This window comes from Prionailurus viverrinus, chromosome C2 (assembly GCF_022837055.1).
Source record: "Prionailurus viverrinus isolate Anna chromosome C2, UM_Priviv_1.0, whole genome shotgun sequence".
Classification (NCBI taxonomy): domain Eukaryota; kingdom Metazoa; phylum Chordata; class Mammalia; order Carnivora; family Felidae; genus Prionailurus; species Prionailurus viverrinus.
The window spans coordinates 77,973,947-77,995,766 of record NC_062569.1 but is presented as its reverse complement, the minus strand read 5'-3'; the positions used below and the strand labels follow the sequence as shown (position 1 = coordinate 77,995,766).

The 21,820-nt window shown below is 45.5% G+C and overlaps 1 protein-coding gene across 1 annotated transcript in view; it reads left to right on the top strand.

The window, feature by feature from the left end:
- The window catches only part of DGKG (diacylglycerol kinase gamma), a 205,546-nt gene that overhangs the window by 106,826 nt on the left and 76,900 nt on the right, over positions 1 to 21,820 (top strand). The window contains exons 18-20 of the mRNA XM_047876465.1: positions 618 to 707; positions 2,770 to 2,930; positions 11,645 to 11,709. Coding sequence (XP_047732421.1) covers positions 618 to 707; positions 2,770 to 2,930; positions 11,645 to 11,709 — 316 coding nt within the window. The remainder of the gene's footprint in view (positions 1 to 617; positions 708 to 2,769; positions 2,931 to 11,644; positions 11,710 to 21,820) is intronic.

The following is a 21,820-nucleotide window of genomic DNA, read 5'->3' as shown; positions in this document are numbered from 1 at the left end:
TTGAGGTTTTGTTTGTCAGACGCAATATTATTTTTAAACTTTGAACCTGCGTGACTTTACCTGAGGCAGCTTCAGTTTTCCAAAAGGCCCCACTATTCCCTGATTTCTCAGACTCAGCTGTTCTACTGCCCACGCACCTGCCTAGCCCCTGAAGCTAGGAGGGGACTGGGCTTGGGAGCACAGAGATCTGGATTTGGATCCTGACTCTGGACTTACTTTCCCCCTCTGAACCTCAGCTTCTTCATCTATGAGGAGAATAATAATACCTTGCAGAGTTGGTCTGAGGGATAAATGGAGAAAGTGTTCGTTATGATTACGGAACTACTGTTTTCAAGGTGTATGCTGTCACCCCAAAGGACAGAATTTGGATGAAATGAGGATAAGCAGGTGCAAGTTACACGGAGACCGTCAGCTCAATATGAAAGAATCCTTAGTAGTGGTTCACATGCTGCAGGTGGAAGAGACAGCTTTAGGAGGTAGTGTGTTCTCTCTCCATCATGGAGCTATTCAAGCAAAGAATGCTATGGAAGGGTTGAGGCATAAGATCAAGGACAGATAACCCAAAGTTTCTGTAATCCAGTGGCATATAATTTTCTCTTCCTCTGCATGGGCTGCAGATAAGGCCAACTTTGCAAAGCATCCACCGGTGGCTGTCCTGCCTCTTGGAACAGGAAATGACCTGGCCCGCTGTCTCCGCTGGGGAGGAGGTGAGTGTGCATGCAGGTGGCACTACCCTGGGGACAAGCACTCCAATTTCAAGGGATGCTCTGCAGAGCTAGGCTCAACTTCCCTTTTAATAATTACATTCCACAGTGTCATATCTACTCCATGACCATTCCCTTGCCTTCCGCATCCTGCCGAGGTCTGCATTTACCCCTCAATATGTCTACTATCTCCCTGAAACTATCAGCGAAGAGCCTGCCTACCCTGGCAGGACATACTTGGCTTTAGGGTAGTGTCATCTATCTCCCCCCACAGTACTTGCTTGAGTAGGGGCACACTTAGGCATTTTCTGAATGAAATTCCCTCCTCTGCAAATTATTGCTATTCTTCTGAACTAGGATTCAGAATGCAAACTGAAAAGCTACATTGCCAGCTACCAGGGGCATCCAGATCATCGTAGGCTCCACGTCCATTGGCGCTCCTTTTGAAATCCCGCTGTGGGGGATCTCAAACTAGTGACCAGCTTATGGGACAAGAGGCAAGAGCTACAGAGAACTCTGTAAACTGCAACAGAACCCATGGATCTGGGAATGCTCCAGAGAACAGAGGAGGCCAGGGCAGCACATGGAAGGGACCGAGCAGTCTGGCAGGCAGAACTGGGGTGGGATTCCAGATGGCTGATGCGTTCAGAGAGAATTCAAGGCCAGGCCAGGCAGTGGTCAGTGTTCGGAGCTGGGTATATGCCTGGTGGCAGGGGTAGATCAAGCAGGAGCCAGCCCAAAAGGAAGTCGGCAGGAACTGATGTCTTCAGCCACACATTGAGGCTAGGGAAGAGCCCTCTGTTCCAGGGGAGGAAGCAGAATATAGCCCCATGCTCTGTGCATCTAGGCAGCATAGCTCAGCACAAATTTCATGCAGTAAGCACAGCCCTGTGCTCCCAGAGAGCCCCCAGGCCCTTAACTACATGGTGACTACCATTGCTATCTTGTGAGGCATCCCTAGGGAGCTGACCAAACTAGCAACGTGGAAATACTCTTCAAGGTTGCCCTGAAGGTAAGCAGGAACACGGAAGTGTTATCTGAAAGGAAAGACTGACTCTCCCACTAACCTCTCATGACTTACAATTCTCTTTCTATACGACTTTTCTGTTGCATAAAAATTATCATAAATATAGAGGCTTAAAACAGCCATTTGTCAGCTCATGGTCCTGTCAGTCAGAAGGCCTGTGACAGCGTGACTGGGTTCTCTGCTCAGGGCCTCCCAGCCTGAAATGAGGGTGTTGGACAGGCTGTGCTCTTCTCTGGAATTTCTGGACAGAGAGTTTGCTAAGCTCATTCAGGTTGTTGGCAGAATTGAGTCTTTTGGCTGTAGGACTGAAGTCCCTATTTCCTTGCTGGTTGTTAGCTGGGACCACTATCACATCCCTGAGGCTTCCTTTTTCCTTGACAGATGAATTGCTCCATTTTCAAAGCCATCATCGGAGAATTCTCCCTTGAGAATCCCTCTCAAGCTTTGAATCTATTTCTTAAGGAACAGCCCAGTCCTTTCTAAGGACTCAGCTGATTAGGTCAGGTCCACTCAGGTAATCTCCCTTGCTTAAAGTCAACTGTGCCATATAAGATCCCTAGTCATGGCAGTGACTGTCCTATCTTATTTATAAGTCCTGGGAGTTTTGCAGGGTATATACCTAGGGGCTGGGGTAGGCAGGGATAATGGGGTCCATCTTAAAACTCTATCATACTGTCCATCTGCAACATGACAAAGTCCTGGAATGAACCCTTTGTTGTCCTGTGTTCTCCCACCCAGCCCAATAATTCTCTAGGGTTTCTTTTAACTACATAAGCCTGTCCAACTTTGGCCAGCTCCCACCACTACCCTGACTACTTTGGCTTCCAAATCTCCCATTTTCTTTCTATGCCCTATTGTTCTGTCCTTTTCCATGGCTCAGGGAACATAACTCTCTCTGGCCCCCAGACACACTGGTTGGTGGGGGAGGGTCTCCTGATCACAGATGCCCACAGGGTTCCCTGCCCTGACAGCTGCCTGTACATCAACAACAACTTAGCCTTTTTGCTCTGGAGACAAATGTAATGCCATGCTCCACAGGTTATGAAGGGGGCAGCTTGACAAAAATCCTGAAGGACATCGAGCAGAGCCCCTTGGTGATGCTAGACCGCTGGCATCTGGAAGTCAGCCCCAGAGAAGAGGTGGAGAATGGGGACCAGGTCCCGTACAACATCATGAACAACTATTTCTCCATTGGTGTGGTGAGTTGGTCAAGGATTGCCTTTCTGCATGGAAGAGAAATGTTTGGGTGGGCAGAAAGGTTCTGGTCTTCTGTTGTCCCCCTCTGAGTCTCTGCTCTTTACCTCTGTCAGCTGCCCCCAGTCTTAACTTGGGTCCAAGCATCCTTGCATCTGGCCTAGGCATGGACACCTTGAAGGTCCCAAACCCTAGGTTATGGAGAAAATTCTTTCCCCTATAATTTTAACTAACAAAATAAGAAATTTTTTGAAAAACAAACTTACCCTTAGGATGATTTGAAACAGTTTTAAAAAAGCAACACCAGGAAATAACCAAGGGGCAAGGTCAGGAGAAGACTCTCATGCAAGCTTCCAGAATTGAGAATTCTGATCCTCCAAGGAGAACCATGTGGTCCCAAGCTGGCTTGGCTGGCTTAGCTGTCAGAATTCCTTCTCTTCTGTTCTCTCGCCTGGGCTCAACTGAATTCCTACACTCCAGGTGCTCATGAACCTCTGGGGGTGTCTCCTCCCAGCTGACCTCTCAGCTGAGCTCCATGCTCCTCCTTGGTGCTTCCACAGCCTTTTGCATTCACCCCATCAGTGCAGTCTCTGCACTAAGTTGAAGGGATTGGTTTACTGTGCCCTAACACACACCCCCCAACACATACACACACAACCAACACACAGACACCCCCCCCACACACCCAATACACACACATACACACACTGCCCTAACACCCCCAACACACAGACACCCCCCACAAACACACACCCACACACACACCCAATACACACACACACTGCCCTAACACACACTCCCAACACAAACACACCCCAACATAATACACCCAACACACCCCCCTAACACACACCCCAACCCCCCCCACACACCCAACACACATATACGCAATATACCCCACTAACACACACGCCCAACACATACACCTAGTATACTCCCAACACACATCCCCAACACACACACACACACACACACACACACACACAACACACACACACAACACACACACAACACACATACACCCAACATACTCCCTAAGACACACCTGCAAGGTACATACACACACACACCATACATACACACACATAGCACACATACACCTAACACACACCCCTAACACACCCCCAACACACATACACACCCCCCAACACACCCAACACACATACTCCCAGCATACACCCCTAACACACACTCCCGATACACTTACACCAAACACACTCCTCTAACACATACCCCCAAAACACACACACACAACACACATATACCTAACACCCCCCCCACACACACATCCAACACACATTACATGCAAAACATGCCCCTAACACACACACCCAATACACATATACACAACACACACACAACACACATACACCCAACACACACCCCTAACACCCCGACACACATACACCCAACACACCCCTCTAACACAACCCCCAGCACACACACACACACAACACACACACACAGAGCACAAGAACAGTGCCACACTCCTCTTTCTTCCTCCAGCCCCCAGCACATCTAGCACAACTCAGTTAGTTTGTTTTACTGAACTCAGCTTCTGGGCATAAGAGGACTGGTGTGGACAGTTTCCCAAACTGTTGAGAATGGGATCGGGGAGAAAAGAGAACCATCTATGCCATAGATAGAGCTAGGGTTTCGGAGGGGGATGCAACAAAGACACTAGCATTTATTGAGCACCTATTATGTGCTCTCCTCTACGCTAGACCTTATATATTGCAATCCTCATCACAGTCTTGTGGGTATCATTGTCCCCACAGTCCCCATTTTACAGGTGGGGCCTCAGGACACTTGACTAGTGAGGGCTGGGAATGACACAGGCACCCCGTGCCTTACAGTCTTTCCTCTGTTTCCCCACCTTTGCAGTTACGCTGCCCACTTTCATATGCAAATGAGTCCCTCCAAACCAACCACCTAGGCCCAGATTGTGTGATACCTTCGCTTGTCAGCCATCCTCACCTGTGCCTCCTTTGAAATTGTTGGTGGCTTTAAAAGAAAAAGGAAGTAGAAGGGGAAAATAATAGGTAGCTTGGGGGAAGAGCAGGTTTAAGGAAAGGATTTTTTTTTACTTTATTTTTTATTTTTTTTTAATGCTTTTTTTTTTTAAATGTTTATTTATTTTTGAGACAGAGAGAGACAGAGCATGAACGGGGGAGGAGCAGAGAGAGAGAGAGGGAGACACAGAATCCGAAGCAGGCTCCAGGCTCTGAGCTGTCAGCACAAAGCCCGACGCGGGGCTCGGACCCACGGACCATGAGATCGTGACCTGAGCCGAAGTCGGACGCTTAACCGACTGAGCCACCCAGGAGTCCCAGGATTTTGTTTTTTAATAAGAAGACTAAGAGAAGGGCACCTGGGTGGCTCAGTAGGTTGAGTGTCTGACTTCGGCTCAGGTCACGATCTCATGGTTTATGGGTTCAAGCCCCACGTCTGTGCTGACAGCTCAGAGCCTGGAGCCTCCTTCGGATTCTGTCTCCCTCACTCTCTGCCCCTCCCCTGCTATCACTTTGTCTCACTCTATCTCTCAAAAATAAATAAATGTAAAAAAATTAAAAAAAAAAAGACTAAGAGAGGAGCCACAGAAGAGGGAAGGATGTTTTAAAATATGTTGTATTTACTGGATTTCAAATTTACCATATTTATAGATTTTTTTTTATTCTTACAACTACACTGAAGGGCAGTATTCTCTCCATTTTGTGGGTGAGGAAACAGAGAGTCAAATGGAGGAGTTTGCTTTCATCTTCTGACTCCTAAGTCAGCACTGGTTTTCTGTGACTACAACCGAAGACAGAGGTATCGCTGTACCCATGGTCAGGGTCTGAGAGGATGGATGATTGGACTGGCAGCATATTAAGGGGGCTCTGTGCTCCAATCGGGTTTATCTCCGCAGTTCTCCTGGCATCAGGTGGGGGAGACACCTTTCCCTAGGCCTCTTCCAGCTGTCCCCTCAGTGACCTAGGCGGACCCCTCGCTCCTTTTCTTGGCTTAAAGTCTTCTCTCCTTTGTGGACCACCAGCTCAGGTGCCACTTCCCCCAGTGGGAACACGCAGCCTTCAGCTGTTGCCAGTGGGACCTGCCTGACAGATCTGGTGTTCGGGAGCCTTCTGGAGCGTGGGCTTCCCATCATTACAGTTTCACCAACACTTGTGTCTTTTTCCTGTAGTAACCAGGGTATAGCTTGCTAACAGGTATTGAGTGCCTACTGCATGGCAGGTACAGCTCCCTGTTGGTAGGTATAGGCATTATTTGGCATTTTGTCAGGAGGAACTGTAGCTTAGAACAATAAGGAGACAGGTAGCAGCTGGTGAGTGGAGCTGGAACCATGAGTGAGTGTCGAGCACCAGAGCTCACTGAGCTGTGGACCACGAGCCATGGGGCCTCTGCACAGCCCCCTCTGTCCTCAAATGCTTCCCCTCACAGCAACACCGTGGGGGGAGTCTCAACATCCAATGTGTGAGGGCTCACCAGTGCCCTTTGTCAGAAATGTAAATTCCGCCCCCATGACAGATCCTAGTTTGTATTCTGATTTGGTTGGTTTGAGCCAGGTCTTCGAGTTGGCCTTTTTAACAGGCCTCTGAGAGAATTCTGATGTGGATGGTCCCGACAAAGTCTTCAGTGGGTGGAGACACCCCATCAGAACAGAGAAGAATGGCCAAAGGAAGTGGACCTACACAGGAGCAGAAACCGGAACTGAGCTAGATGAAGGGGAAAAATGATAGAAAGGAGGGGACCCAGCCTCTATAAGCAGCCAGACAAACGGGAGAGCTGAGTAGCAGGGCTGGGTGCCCTGCCTAGAAACTTCTAGATGGCAGCTTACAGCCATGGCTGCCTTCCGAGTCTTTAGCCCCACATCTTCTCTTTCTTAACACACTCAACTCTGGCTGCCAAAACATGATTCCTGATACCTCTTGGTCTGTCTCTACACGGTGCCATATGCAAGAAATTTCACTCACTTAGTATTTCCTGACCAGATGGATAAACACACCAAAAAGGAATAAACAGCCTCACATTAACTAGATAACCTAGCCATAATCCCAAGAGCCATGATGATGATGGTTTTAATTCATTCTTACAAATAAGTAGGAAGGAAGGAAGTGGAGGGACAGGAGGAAGGAAAAGAAGACCATCTCATTGTCCCCCAAGGAAATGCATACAAACAGATTCCCCATCACACTCAGTGGGCAGGGTATTTATTTGCCTGGGGCTGACTTATAATAATCCAATCCGTTCATCTTTCAAGTTATAAAGAACTTCACAGTATCTTTCTCATGATTGTTTTCATACACCTTTAGCCTGTGCGTATTTAACATTCTATTGCGAAGCAGTGAGGAACCAGGACTGTTTTTTATCTCCTTGGTATACCCTTAGGCTTCTCTCAATAAAATGTTTGCTGGGTTTGTATGCTCGCTCTTTAAAAGTTGGAAAGGGAAATTCTTGAGAAAACAAGTAGCCAACACGCAACCCTAACAGAATCTGGAGCTGACATTTGCAGAAGCTCTTCCTCCCTGTTTGACTTCCCAAACTTTGTAAGAGGAGAAGTAGGTATGTAAACCAACCCACAATTTACTTCCTTGTGATAATTAGAGTCAGATTCCTTTGGCAAAGAGAGCCTTGCAAAGTCTTTGCCTCTTTTGAAGGACCTGGAATATCTTAACTGATAACAGATGTCTGTTGCCTTCTGTGTAGGAAGGCAATGACAATGACTGCTGCTGTGGTGGCCCCAGGTGGTAAAGATTTTGCCCTGACAAGTTCACCTGGTCCCCTTGGTGCCAACAGAATCCATGTAATACATGGAGGGATAAACAAGACACACACTCTCCTGGCCCATCTAGAGAGTGACTGTGACCTCAGTGCCACCACATTTCTATTACCTACTTACATGCCGGCCCACTCCCAGTGAAGAACTGGGATAGTTGGCCCTCTCAGTCCCCCTAACTGATAACATCCATTGGCAGGAGATTTTAAACATAGTCATTCAGGCTGCTACTTCCTCTGGCTTCTCTGGCTTCCTCGTCCCTGGTCTTTATTTTTGGATTTGCAGAAATGTCAGGATGGCCAGGTATCAGTGACAGGAAGTTGGGGACTGTGAAATAATGCCTGGGGTATGTGTAACTCCAAATACCTCAAAGGCTCTGCTTTCACTGGGCCTTAACAGGAGGAGTGAACAGCTAATCCCTTGATTCAATGAAATCTATTTCTGATGCTAGGGGAACCCAGGGGCCAAGGAGAGGCCACAGGCATCACGCTAACCCACACACCATCTTCCCCCTTCCAGATTGTATTTCTCAGGCTTCACCAGCTAAGTCTCCACCATGATGAGCCTCCTCCCCATTGGGGAATTTACCAAGAAGTTATCATTTTCCCTGCAACTTTTTGGGTTTCCTCAGTGTCATGTTCTTGTCTGTCACCTGTGAGAGCCATGCAGGTACTAAGACAACGGGACTCACTGAGAGATGTCTTGGACAAGGGGTCTGCACTCTTTTTCATCCTCCAACCTGCCGTAAGTTTTCAGAACAAGCCAGGTTCCAAATGATGTGGTTTATTACCTTCTTTGTCTTTTCATCAACGTAAGCTGCCAAAGTGACTTAGACCTGCATTTGTCCAGTATGGTAGCCGTCAGCCACATGAGGCAATGGTGTGCTTGCAATGGTCCTAGTCTAAATTGAGAGATGCTATAAGTACAAAACATACACCAAATTTCAAAAATGTAGTAGGAAAGAATTTTAAATATCTCCATTTTTTAAGGTTTTATTTATTTATTTTGAGAGACAGAGTACAGGCAGGGGAAGGGCAGAGAGACAGGAAGAATCCCAAGCAGGATCTGCGCTGTCGGCACAGAGCCTGATGTGGGGCTCGAACTCACGCACTGTGAGATCCTGATCTGAGCTGAAATCAAGAGTCAGACACTTAACCGACTGAGCCACCCGAGTGTCCCAATATCTCAATAATTTTTATATTAACTACATGTTGCAGTGATAATATTTGTTAATGAAATATATCATTAAAATTAATTTCACCCTTTTCTTTTCACTTTTTTAAGGTGGCTACTGGGAAATTTTCTATTTATTTCTTGTGGACAGCACTGGCCCAGACATCCAAATGTCTCAGAGTCCAAATGACTGCTGCTTATATTTGGAAGGGGCACAAAAATCTTTTGGATTTTTAGTTTTAGCTCAGGAAAGCACCACCCATCTTCTTTTCTGTACCCAAAACCTCATAGAAAGGCCCCCAGAGCGTGTGGCCTTCAGAAATGCCATCATTGCAGTGCTGGTCCCCTTGTCCCTTCAGAACAGAAGTCTCATTTTGCTGTCATTATTACCAAGAAAGGGTTTGACTCATTGTAGCACTGGCTTCCAAAATTTAAAAGAAATCACGATTGAATGTAAATACACCCAGCTCAGTGCCCGGCACAGAACTCAACAGAAGGCGCAGGTAAATCTCCAGGTAGAGACACATGGTCAGAGTCAGAGTCTTTATTAGCATGGCCTTTTCAAGACTGAACAGGAAAGGAACTGCTCAGCTCTCCCCTGCTACTCTGTGTATTTGTCAAGCGATTATATTGGAACCACATGCTTAACTAATAATATGGTAAAGGCCGGTCTCTGTGAAAAGCAGCTTTGCAAAACATAGTTTAAAAAAAAAACAACAAAAAAAAACAACTCCGAATAATCAGAACTATGCAGAGAGTAGGAAGCCTGTGCACAGATTCTGGAGAATAAGAAAATCAGGAGCCAGTCACAACAGTCCTGGCGGAGGGTGGGGGGGGGCGGGGTGTGCGGGGGTCGTGAAGTACAAATCATGCCAGGCAACATGTGATGGCTTTTTTCTTTCGTTTTCCTTCTTTCTTTTCTTTTTTCCTGACAGAAGAAAATTAGTGCTTCAAAGGAACACAAGTAGATGAAATGTTTTCTTGAATCCCAGAGAAGCATTTGACAGATGTCACATGAATCTTATTCAGGGTGTTCACAAACTTGCTCAGAGCGCGGGAGGGAGAGCCAAGGCCTTGCTGCCTGGGGGAGCAGCACAGGCCGCCCCCACCCCCCACCCCGGGGATAGACGCTTCAGGGCCTTTGTGCATCACCCACCTCGTGTCCACAGTAGGTGCCTAACCAGGACCTGCAACCCTCCATGGGACTTAAAGGAAAAACGAAACCATAACTAGAGCTTGAATGTTAAATTCCCAGAACATTATTTCAGCAGGCAGTGTTTGCCAAACACAAACCAAGCCCGTATCTTCAACTTGCCTCTGTAGTGGGCTCCTAGCTGGCTGGGCTCCTCTGCTAAGTATTACAGAAGCCCCTCTTTGCCCCCTAACTTGCTTCTGGACTTTCTGTCTTCACCATTAGCCTGTAGTTTCTTCACCACACACAGCGCATGCTCCAAAAAAGCTTCTTCACTGAACTCTACCTCCTGATGTGAAAAGAATAATGACAACAGTCAGAAATTATCTTTTGTGAGTCTGCATCAAGAAACGGAATTAATACGCATCCACTGAAATGGAATTTCAGTTCTGTTTTAGCCATGCGGTCCAGTAAATGAGTTTCCGTAGCGTTTTTCCTGCACGTGTCTGAGTCAGCTCCCTTGTTTCTGTGTCACTCCCCACCCCAACCCAATTCGCCTGTTTATTTCTAAAGCCCACCGCCCGCACCCAGCGTGTTCACACGAGGACTGAGTGGCGAAGGGGCGGAACACATTCTCCTGCGGGAAGATGAGACTCTTAATGAGGGCGAAAGACCACGTGTGAAGTGGAAAGATGAGCTCAATTTTAGGTCTGAAGCTCAGGGTTGGTTCTAGGGATCAGAGATGCTAGAAACAAGCATGAGAACTCGAGATGGCCCATGAATGTAGGCTGCAGATGGACTCAGGGTTGAGAAGTTCTGGTCAGGGGATGGAGAGCCTGGAGGCATGGCATCATGGGAGTCTTCCTAACTGAGCTCTGAGGTGCAGGTGGCCAGTAGCACAGCAAAGGCGTGTGCAAATAGGAAGACAGCAAAGTGTCCATCGAGTGTGGTAGTGAGACTCCTCTTGACCTTGGGGAAAGTCCTTTCTGTGGAGATCAAGAAACAGAAGCCAGAAGTTTAAACATATTTTTATTATCCACGAAGCCTGTTATTCAATGCCACTAATTATTTCTACTGATATGGATGATTAGAGTTAATATATAACAGCACCTACCAACGTCAGTTTTCTGGTTTTGACAATGTACTGTAGTTACATAAGATGTTATTGGGGGAAGCTGGGTGAAAGGGATACAGGAACTCTCTGTACTATTTTTGCAACTTCTTGTGAGTCTTAAAATATTCCAAAATAAAAAGTATTTTTTTAAGAGTTAATATGGCAAGGCATTTCCAGAAATTCACACTCAGCTCCACACGCGGGCTTCTGCACTGCAGCTGCCCCCACACCCAGACACCCTCTCTCTCCTCAAAGGGCAGCGGCTGTCCCCTTCATTCACCCTGAACTGTGGCAGAGAGGGGAAGCTGCAAGGAGTCGGCTGACATAGGCTCTATAAGCATTGGTGGCCTTAGCCCCTAACCTTGGACCTGGCGTTCACCCTTTGTGGGAGCCACGTGTTCTGCTCTCTGACATGGACTCTCAGGTTTGGGGGATTTCAGTGAGAGCCTGTGTGCTTCCTTTCCTTTCCGCATTGCAGGGTCATGACCACTAACCAGGTGTCTGCTTTCCTCTCTTTCCCTTTCAGGATGCTTCCATTGCACACAGATTCCACGTGATGAGAGAGAAGCACCCTGAAAAATTCAACAGCAGGTAAGAGTGCCCTAAGGCTGCATCCCCGGCTGCACTGCCCGCTGGCCCCTCCCGCCCCTGGAGGCGCTGGCCAGACAGAGGCCTCCACCTGCTCTCACCCAAACGTTCTTGGCCCGGCCGCCCAAGGACTTTGCTTTCCTGCCACGTTGCCGTCGCCGGAAGGAGGGTTTCCATTTCCAAGCAGAAAACACTGTCAGAAACCTGCCCTCCCCTCCCAGAGGATGCTGTGCAGAGGGAGGGATTGCAGGGCTGGCAAGGAGGGCGTGGCGTGCCCGCCTTGAGGGGTGGGGATCTGCTCTTGGCTAACTGGAACCCTCTTCGGGGGCTTGGCCGCTTTCTCTAGACGGAAAGCTCCTGCAGCCCCAGCCCCCTGGAATTTCTCTGGGGAGGGACAAGCAGAAGGGCAGGGGCCTCAGCTTCTCTCGGTCTCAAAGGGAGGGAGACCGGAGGGCCGGGAGGGCGGCGCCTCTGCGTCCCCTGACAGCAGGGGGCAGCAGAGGGAGGCCCCTGCTGGCGCTGTGAGACCTGGAGCCCAGCACATTCCAGCCTCAGCCTGTGCACCCTGTGTGTAGCCTGGATGTTAGGTCCAAAAGTACAAGAAGAGAGAAAACCAGATCTTTTGTAAACAAAACTAAGCCCTTCTTGCTGGCAGGAGCGAATTTGCAAGAAGTGAGTTTGACTGGCATATAGCTACCCCTGGGATTGTTGCAATACCTTTCTCCATTCTTCCTTCTTTATTTCTTCTCTTTGGTTCTCCATCTTTTTTCCTCTTTGTTGTGCCATTTCAAGATGACCATTGGATTCCATCCCACCCTCAAGCAGGTGGGTAGGAAGAATGCAGACTGAGCCTGAAGGGAGTGACTTAGTTAGCAGATAGGATCCTCTTCACAGCAGAGGCCCAGCCTTGTCTGAAGACATCTATTTAAAGCCTCACACTCCCAAAGAGCGCCACCATTTTCATCCCTACTCCTTTCCCCTGACCTCAATGCCTGGGAGGTTAACTGGGAAAAAGAAAGTCTTTAATGTAACATACTTCAGCTTCAGGAAAAGTGATCTGTGGGATCTAAGAGCTGAACTCATCGTCTCCTTAGGGTGGGCATTCTGTCCCAGGAATATTCCATCTGGCTGTCTCACACAGCTTGTGCCCAACTCACAAATCACTATTAACAGGTGATTGTTAAGAGTGGGTCCAGCCCCACTCTTATTGCAAACACAGACTCACAGATCAACTGACCTTCTGTGTCACTCTCACATCCACACTAAATCTTCTTTCTCTTCTGTCCACTGTAGACTTTTTGGGTCCTCTTTTCACAGGGGTATCCTTATGCATAGCCATACACATGTACTTGTTAAGATGCCATATGCTTGTGAAATCCATAAGGGCTCTGTTCGTGCATCCATTCAACACTAGCTTTTGAAAATATACTCTATGCCAGGCACTGTTCTGTAGGTGTGTTGGAGAGCCATGTGTAGGGACTGACCATCCAGTGCTGCAGACATGCATAGTGATTTGTGTTAAGTGATATGAATCGAGGTAACCTATGGGAAGGAACACAAAGCAAGGGCACGGAATTTGGTGCGGTGGGGCTTCCAACCATACAGATGCCAAGACCAGAAAACAAGGATGTATTTTCCAGGTGGACAAAAAAGAGAAGGGCTGCCCAGGCCAAAAGAACCAAATGTACAAAAAGATAACAAGGAGTGAGAGAAGGCAGAATGCTTGGGGTAGAGCAAGTTGTGCTGGTCTCTTGGCAGGGAAGAAGCAAAGCCCCTATAGTTTGTAGAGAGTGAGGAAGCAGAGGGAGGGAGAAGTTTCTCCATATTCCAGAAATCAATAGGTCAACGTATGACATAAATAGAGTCATCTTCAATTATTCACATGATTAACACAATTAGGAAGATACTTCTATCAGGGGAGAAAAAACAGTTGTAATTGCACGTTTCCTGGTGATCTGGTGACTATTTTTCCTTCCCACTCCCCCAATTCCATTAATAAGACTACTCTGTAGTGAGGTGCACACCCTTGCCCTGGTCGAGGTCAAGGTGGTGTGGTGGCCTGGGATGCCAGGCACCCAGATTTGTGTGTAAATCTATGTATCTGCAAGTAAGCGGAAACATAGTGGCATAGAGGTGGGCCCTGTTTCACAGGTCCTAGAACCCTTCCCGGTAAGAACTTTGAGTCCGTGCTGCTTCTCCTGTGCCTGCTTGCTCATGTTGAAAATACTCAGGAGTGCCTAGTTTGTCCACTGAGAGGCAGGCGAGCAGCCATTTTCCCCAGGCTTCCTTATTTAGCTTTGGAGATGGTTTTAAATAGGCAGGTGGTTGTTGCCATGGTTACCCCATTACACCAGCGGCTAAACTTAGGAAGGGCCACAAGGGATAGGAAGAAAGCTTGATACCCGGGATTTGGAAATGTAAACGATATTATCAAACAAGGCTTCATTTTACTCGGCTGAACTTAGGTTTTCCAGAGAGTAGTCACTGCTTGGCTGGATGCCCTTACCATTAAGGTGCAGGCTTGGGCCCTCAGGGATAACCCTGAGGTTCAATCTAGGGTGTTGTAACTTGTTTTGTTTTGCTTTGTTTTGTTTTGAACTTGGCAGTGTGTTTTGAACAGGGCTAGCATTTATCAGGAAGGTCGAATTTTTCACATTGCTCATTCAGTTTTCTTCTCACAAGAATTTTTAACCTGAGGTACAAAGGCTGCAGGAGCTCTGAAAACACTTTGAAATTATATGTAAGACATTGAGTACAATTTTCAGGAGAGAAAGTCCATAACAATGAGAAGGCTCTCACAGGGACCTATAGCCTTCAAATGGCTAAAAGTCACCATTCTGAGGCTTCTTTGAATCTTAAAGGGGGGTTGAGTTTTGGTTGGGGTTTTAGGAAATTCTTCCTCCAGTGGCTTCTCCCCACAGGTTGTTGCCAGAGAAGGTAGCTGGTTGTACAAAACGGAGTTATGTCCCTCTTGGAAATAGCTTTGTTAACGGAGCAAGAACCAGACCCAAGGATGCAGGAACGTGAGCCATGTGTGATGGGCAAGGAAAAGAAAAGCCTTTAACGGCAGAGATGGGGCTATATTTGGTACCCTGTACATCCTAATCATCGACAGGCTAATAATTCATTGTTAACTTAGGAATATTATGAAAATTATCATCTTGTAGTTGGCATACACATACAGAAGACAGATTTGATTTAAATGAGGACTCTAACATGTGTTAGAAGGTGTTCTAGGCTACAAGGGTATATAAGACCCGGTTCTTGCCTTCAGGGAATTCACAGTCTAGCAAAGAAGGAAGAATAATCTTCAAATATTTTTTACAAAGTGATTTTCACATACAAGGAGGTCCCATTTTGTAGGTCACATAGCATAAAAGAATTTGGATAGTATAAGACACTAATTAATGGTTGTATCCCTACATCTCCTGTAAATGAATTTAGAGTACAGAAATGGTGTTATAAGGGAACCAAACCAACTATTTTTTGAGCTCTTACCAGGTGCCAGGTGATAAACTAGGCTCTTTAAATACATTAGATTACTGAAATCCCATGATCACCCTACAAGGCAAATATTAGATTAAGGCATTTTACAGATAAAGACACTGAGGCTGGGAGAAGCCAAGTCACCCACCTGAAGTCACATCTTTTTTTTTTTTTTATAAATGTTTATTATTTAAAAAAAATTTTTTTTTACATTTACTTACTTTTGAGAGATGGAGAGAGGCAGAACACAAGTGGGGGAGGGGCAGAGAGAGAATGAGACACAGAATCTGAAGCAGGCTCCAGGCTCTGAGCCGTCAGCACAGAGCCTGACGCGATGTGGGGCTCGAACTCACAAACCGTAAGATCGTGACCTGAGCCGAAGTTGGACACTTAACCGACTGAGCCACCCAGGTGCCCCAATGTTTATTTATTTTTGAGAAGGGGAGGGGCAGAGAGAGGGAGACAGAGGATCCAAAGCCAGCTGTGTGCTGACAGCAGAGAGCCCACTGTGGGGCTTGAACTCACAAACCATGAAATCATGACCTGAGCCAAAGTCAGACACTTAACTAACTGAGCCACCCAGGCGCTCCAAGTCATGCATCTTTTTAAGCGCCAGAGCTGATGCAATTCTAAGTTAGCTCCTCCAGAGTTCAAACTCTGTTTTCTGTACCTGATATCTTCCATGGATTTCATTTATTAAATATCAAACACTCTGATGGGTACTATATGCATGATCCCACTCAACAGAATAACATGCAAATTAAGTGCTGCTATCCCCATTTTAGAGATGAAAATATCAGGGTAAGGAGGGTAGAGCTTTTATCAACTCTATCCACCTGAGGATTGCCTCTCATGGGAAAATGCCTGCTGAGTCCCAAAGGGGACAACAGGTACACCATCCAGTCTTAACTTATGTGGTATGACTCTTCTCCCTATCTCAATGTCCACAGCACAGAGCAGGACCAATTATGTGATTTGTGTGACCCAGTGCAATGTTAAATACAGGATCCCTTGTTCAAAATTATTAAGAATTCCAAGTCAGTGACAGCAGAGCATTAATTAAAACAAGTACAGAGCCCTTCTAAGTGTGGGGCTCCTTGCAGCTATGCAGATTTCACTCCCATGAGCTGGCCCTGGCAAGGAGAGAAGAATTTATTTTTTCAGTAAACCTCACATTTGCTAGGACTCACAGGGATGGGGAAGTTTGCAATAAAGGTAAAAGAATGGGGGAAAGAGGGCTTCAACTAGGGAGTAGGAAAGGGATTATCAGTACCTCAATCAGGCAGTAGTCAGTATTAGCAGATGAGCTGATGATACCACTAAAGTCTTCCTGATATCCAAGAACCAGTCCTCCATGAAGTTTCTGGATTAGCTCTCTGTGAGGCATTTTATATGTGTGTACATATGATATATACATGAAAGCTACCAAATTGCGATGTCACTGTGGTTGAGTATCCAGAAAGAGAAGTCTAACTGTGGAATTTTTTCGTTGTTGGTCAGAAACTCAGAGCACTTGAGGAATGTGTTATTCCAAACCTGTTGAGTGCCATCCACTTGAATATGTCCCTCAGCAGTTTAGGCTGAAGCAAGATATTTCCTGTTAGGCCCTTCAAAGGGACCGAAACAGTGCTTCATTCCTACCAAAAGCTGACCACCTTTCCCAAAAGCCCTCGGGTAATTAATAGATTCTGGAGTGTTAGCTTTCTTGGAACCAGGCCCATGGAGTAGTTGATGAGGGGTTCCCTCAGAAGCCCTAATGTAGCCTGAGACCTTAAGAGGTTGGAAATACATCTTGCAAATAACTAAGCACTTAACAGATATTTATAGAATGAGGCAGCAGGGTATAGTCTACATTGGCATCAAAACTTGGCCCTGGCACTTACTAGCTGTGTGACCTTGGGCAAGTTACTTAATCTCTTTAATCCTTTGCTTCCTCTCCTGAAAATCTTGCAAGTTTGCTGTAAGCATAATGAGATCATGTGTAAGTTCATGGCACACAGTAGGTAATCAATAAACATGTTATTGAAAATTGTTCAATGACAAGCATGAGGAAAGCATCGCCATAAATTGCCAATAAAAGGCTTTTCTGATACAGTGGCTAGTGGGATTCGATCAGTGGTCTTTGCTTTATTGGAATGGCCCTTGAACTCAAAAGTTGGAGGCCAACTAAAAGTTGGAGGAGACCCCATCTGTGATACATTGAATCTGTCCAAATCCCTCTCCCAGGGGATGGGAGGATGGCATCAATTGGCCAGGATTGATTTGGGTTCTATAGGATTGGATCTGTAGAGAAAATTCCCTTTATAGGCTCCATGAGTGTTCAAGAGGCAGAGGTGTGGGGTCTGAATACCAGAGATTCCAAGTTCAAGCTAGAGACAGGATCAAGACCGGGGTCACAGACCCCAGCTGACATGGTAACAGGAGAAACAGGGTGGGAGTGAGTAAGGGGAAGTTGCAGGTGCCATGGACTCCATGGATACCTAGGGCTTACCAGCTGGAACCATGGAGTGCACCATTGGTGGGTAGGGGGTTGGCCAAGGGCAGTCAGACACTGGAGACGTGATGATCCTCCATTCATGCTGACTCTTGCCTCACCCACTGAGCACCTCTTCTCCTACTTTGGATTTAACAGAGATATTCTGTGGGAGGGAAACTAGAGGCCGGCAAAGCTCAAATCATACAATTCTGGAAATGAAAGGGCCTCCTCTCTTGAATACCTGTAGTATGCTCTGTAGTCACAAGCATAGACTGTATCACCATTTACATAAGATTTTCTTTTTTAGCTGAAAAATGAAACCATTCTAAGTTATTCTTTCCAGGAGCCCTGTGAGGTAGCCCAGTGTTACAGCCCAGATGTTTGACTTTCCCAAAGCATAAAGGTACAACAGCAGTGACACAGCAGCGTGGAAAATCCTCACCATTGGCAGCTTCATTCTGTGCCCTGAATTTGGTTTTGTTCCTCCTTGTCTACTACTTGGCACCCCAAGAGACACCTGCCCTAAGTACCTGGAGGTTCAAACTGTCTGCACCTGTTTCCCTCAATATATCACACGATTTTTTCAAACATTTGGAATTCAGAAAAGCCCCAAATGAAGTTGATTGTGGCATTTCTATTTTTATTCTTACTCCCGTAAGTATTTATAAAGGAAATGCAAACCTTGTGTCTTGTGTTCAAGTGCCTTTGACTCTTCAAGTCAGTTCTGACAGAGCAGCGTACTTAATTACTGGAATGTTTATATACTAGCCCACAAAAATGTTTTATTCCCCACCCTCCCCACACCCTTCCTTGGAAGAGACGCAGGGAGTGAAATGAGTGAAATATGGGTTCATGTTTTTTTCACCAAGCATTCGTCATTATGCAGTTGCGTAAGTTCAGGGTTTTGATTTGGTTTGGTTTTGGGGTTTTTGTTTGTTTGTTTGTTTGTTTTTTGGCTGTCTTATTTGTTTACAGTCAGCCCTTGATTCTTTGCAGAAACAAGGGAATAGCAACATGGGTCATTTAGAGCTGTGAATGGTCAAAGATTTGAGGAGGCTATTATGAATATTTGTGAGCAGGTCTCTCTGCCCTAAAAAAATTCACAGTATTTTAAATAATCTGATGAAATCACATTGAATCTTCACATTTCCTTCATTTTCCTCCTGTCTCCCCCGTGCATTGGAACAGATAGCACAACTTCTCAGACTGATACACAGGAGCAGCCTATGATATCTCGAGGCTCCTTACAAAGTTGCTGGTTTGCCAGAACAGTTCCTTATTATAGCTTAACAGGCATTTTCTTCTAGCCCTTGCGAGGCTAAAACAAGAAAGGTATGATTCATGTCAACAAAGAGTGGAATCAGTTTGTGATAATATCAAAAGGAACTTGAAAGCAGGCTATGTTTTCAAGTCTTTAGGCCAGATAATCCGAAAATTATCAGTATTGATTGATTGATTGATTTTTAGAAATATTTCCATCAAAGAGCTCAAGATGTAATATATACTCAAGTTCAGAAGGGTTAAGGTCAGAGTGATAACCTCATGGAAGAAAATCAAAGCACACAAATTCAAAGCAAGGTAAGAACTGGCTAGGTCCTCAAATGGGTGTTGAAAGTCTGGATGCTTTCCAGAGGGAAGAGGTCAGGAAAGTGCTGGAATTTAATGTCTTATAAGGAAAGGCTGAATCTGGGATTATTTCATCCAAAGAAGAGATGACTTGGGGAGAAGTGATTATTGACCTCAAATATTTAAAAAGTATTTCTCATGAAGGAGGAATTAGGTTATTTTGCATGATAGATCAGTGGGGGAAATAACTAGAAAGACCACTTTAAGCACCAAACATAGGACATCAGTTCTACCAGTTAGAACCATCCTCAAGTGCAGAGGACCACCAGGGAGTGCCTTTCCAGGTATTAAATGTTCAGGCAGGTGCTGGACAAACATCTGGGGCTCCAGTGGGGCCAAGTGCCGAAGCGTGCAGGTGCTATTGTCAAACAATCTGGATATAAATGCTGGAATTACATGTGACTTCAATCAAGTTGCTCGTCTAAGCCTCAGTCTACTCACCTGTAAAATTGGAATGTAATACTATATTTGTTTCCTATGGATGCTGTAGCAAATTGCCACAATTTTTGTGGCTTAAAACAACATATTATATTAAGTGCTGGAGGTCAGAAATCTGAAGTAGGTCTCACTGGGCTAAACTCAAGGCATCATCAGGGCTACATTCCTTCCTGGAGGCTCTAAGGGGAGAATCCATTTCCTTACCTTTTCTTGTATCTAGAAGTTGCCTGCATTCCTTAGCTGTGGTCCCCTTGCATCTTTTTTTTTTTAATTTTTTAATGCTTATTGATTTTTAAGAGACAGAGTGTGAGTGGGGGAGGGGCAGAGAGAGGGCGACGCAGAATCCAAAGTAGGGTCCAGGCTCTGAGCTGTCAGCACAAAGCCCGATGCGGGGCTTGAACCCACAAACTGTGAGATCATGACCTGAGCTGAAGGTGGACGCTTAACCGACTAAGCCACTCAGGCACCGCCTCCCTTTCCATCTTTAAAGCCAGCAGTGGCCAGTCCAATTGTTCTCGACATGGCATCCTTCTCATAGTCTCCTTCTGCCTCCCTCTTCCACTTAAAATGATCCTTGTGATGATACTGAACGTACTCAGATAAATCCATCTCAACGTCAGCTGACCACCAATTTCAATTCCGCCTGTAACTTTGATTGCCTTTTGCCATACAAACTAACATACTCATATTCACAGCTTCCAGGCATTAGAACATAGGCATTTTCAGGACATCATTTTGCCTACTACAAGTACCTTACCTAAGTACCATAGTATTATTTTGAAGTTTCAATGAAGCAGTTCATTTAAAGTGCTTATTACAGAGGCTTGGCACATTGATGCTAGATTATTATTAATATTCTCATTATTACAAAGACAGAGCCTACATCAAACAATAGTCATTTTAGATGACTCAGAAACCCTTAAAATTCTGCGATTTAATGACTCCCTGAGAGGGACAGATAAATATCTGTTGGTCATAGGATATGAATCATCACTGTAGCAATATATGACATGCTTTTTTTCTCTTCACTTATCTCGATAAAATTTTTTGCATGCATTTAGCATTATGGAGTTTAATACTATATCATAAAGTATCATTACATAATACATTGAAATCGCATTGTAAGTAATTTGTAAAATTTAGAAAAGTTGAAGAAAAACCAATCACTCGTAGCACCATCACTGAGAAACAGTATTATCATTTTGGCGCATTTCAGCAGTTGACTTGATAAACATATTTTTAAATATTTGTGATAACAGGTTTTTATAAAGTTGCACGTACCATTCCTTAAGCAGTTTTTCTTTATACAAGTAATTAAGGCTTAGTGTGGAAAAACAAATAATATTGTCCCCCAGGAAATAAACACTGTTAGCATTGTAACATATTTCTTTCTGCTCCCACTGCACAATTTTGCTTACTTGAGAACACACCGTATACACTGGTTGAAAACACTGTTAACACAGTAGCATGTACAGGTTATGGAGGGAGGCGGATAGAAAGGAGCTGATTAGAGGGAGTTTATCTGCAGGGAGAGTCTTCTCTGATTAGAAAAAAAAATCCCGATGATTTTGTTCAGTCAGTATGAGAGTTTTAAAGCTATCACTACTCAAGTCCCTTTGCAGGTGAAGGAACCACTTGATCTGTTCTGCAGCTCTACTTTTGTGGAAGGGAAATATGAAAATGCAAATCTCTTAGCACAGTTCCTCCTCCTGTGCTCCGTTTTCCTGTGCTAGAGTAAGACCAGTTTGTGTTTTCCGTGACCAGCAGAGGTAGTAGGCGTGGCCGTCCGAACTATGTAATGGTGGAGTTGTTGTTTAAGCGCACATACTATCAGTGTGTTTATTAACATCCTTGAAGGGTGGTTTTTCCCGATGTTATCAGGATGGCTCCAGCCTACACCGACGGTGGGAGCCATCGTTTATTGAATGTTTTCAGGCATTTCATGTACACTTTACTTTTAACTGGCACGGCTCTCCAAGTATAAGGTGAATATTATGGATCCCTTGTACAGATGAGAAAATGGAGGCTCAGGGAGGTGATGCAGCTTGCTCAAGAACATACAACTAGGTAACAGGGGAGCTGCTGTTA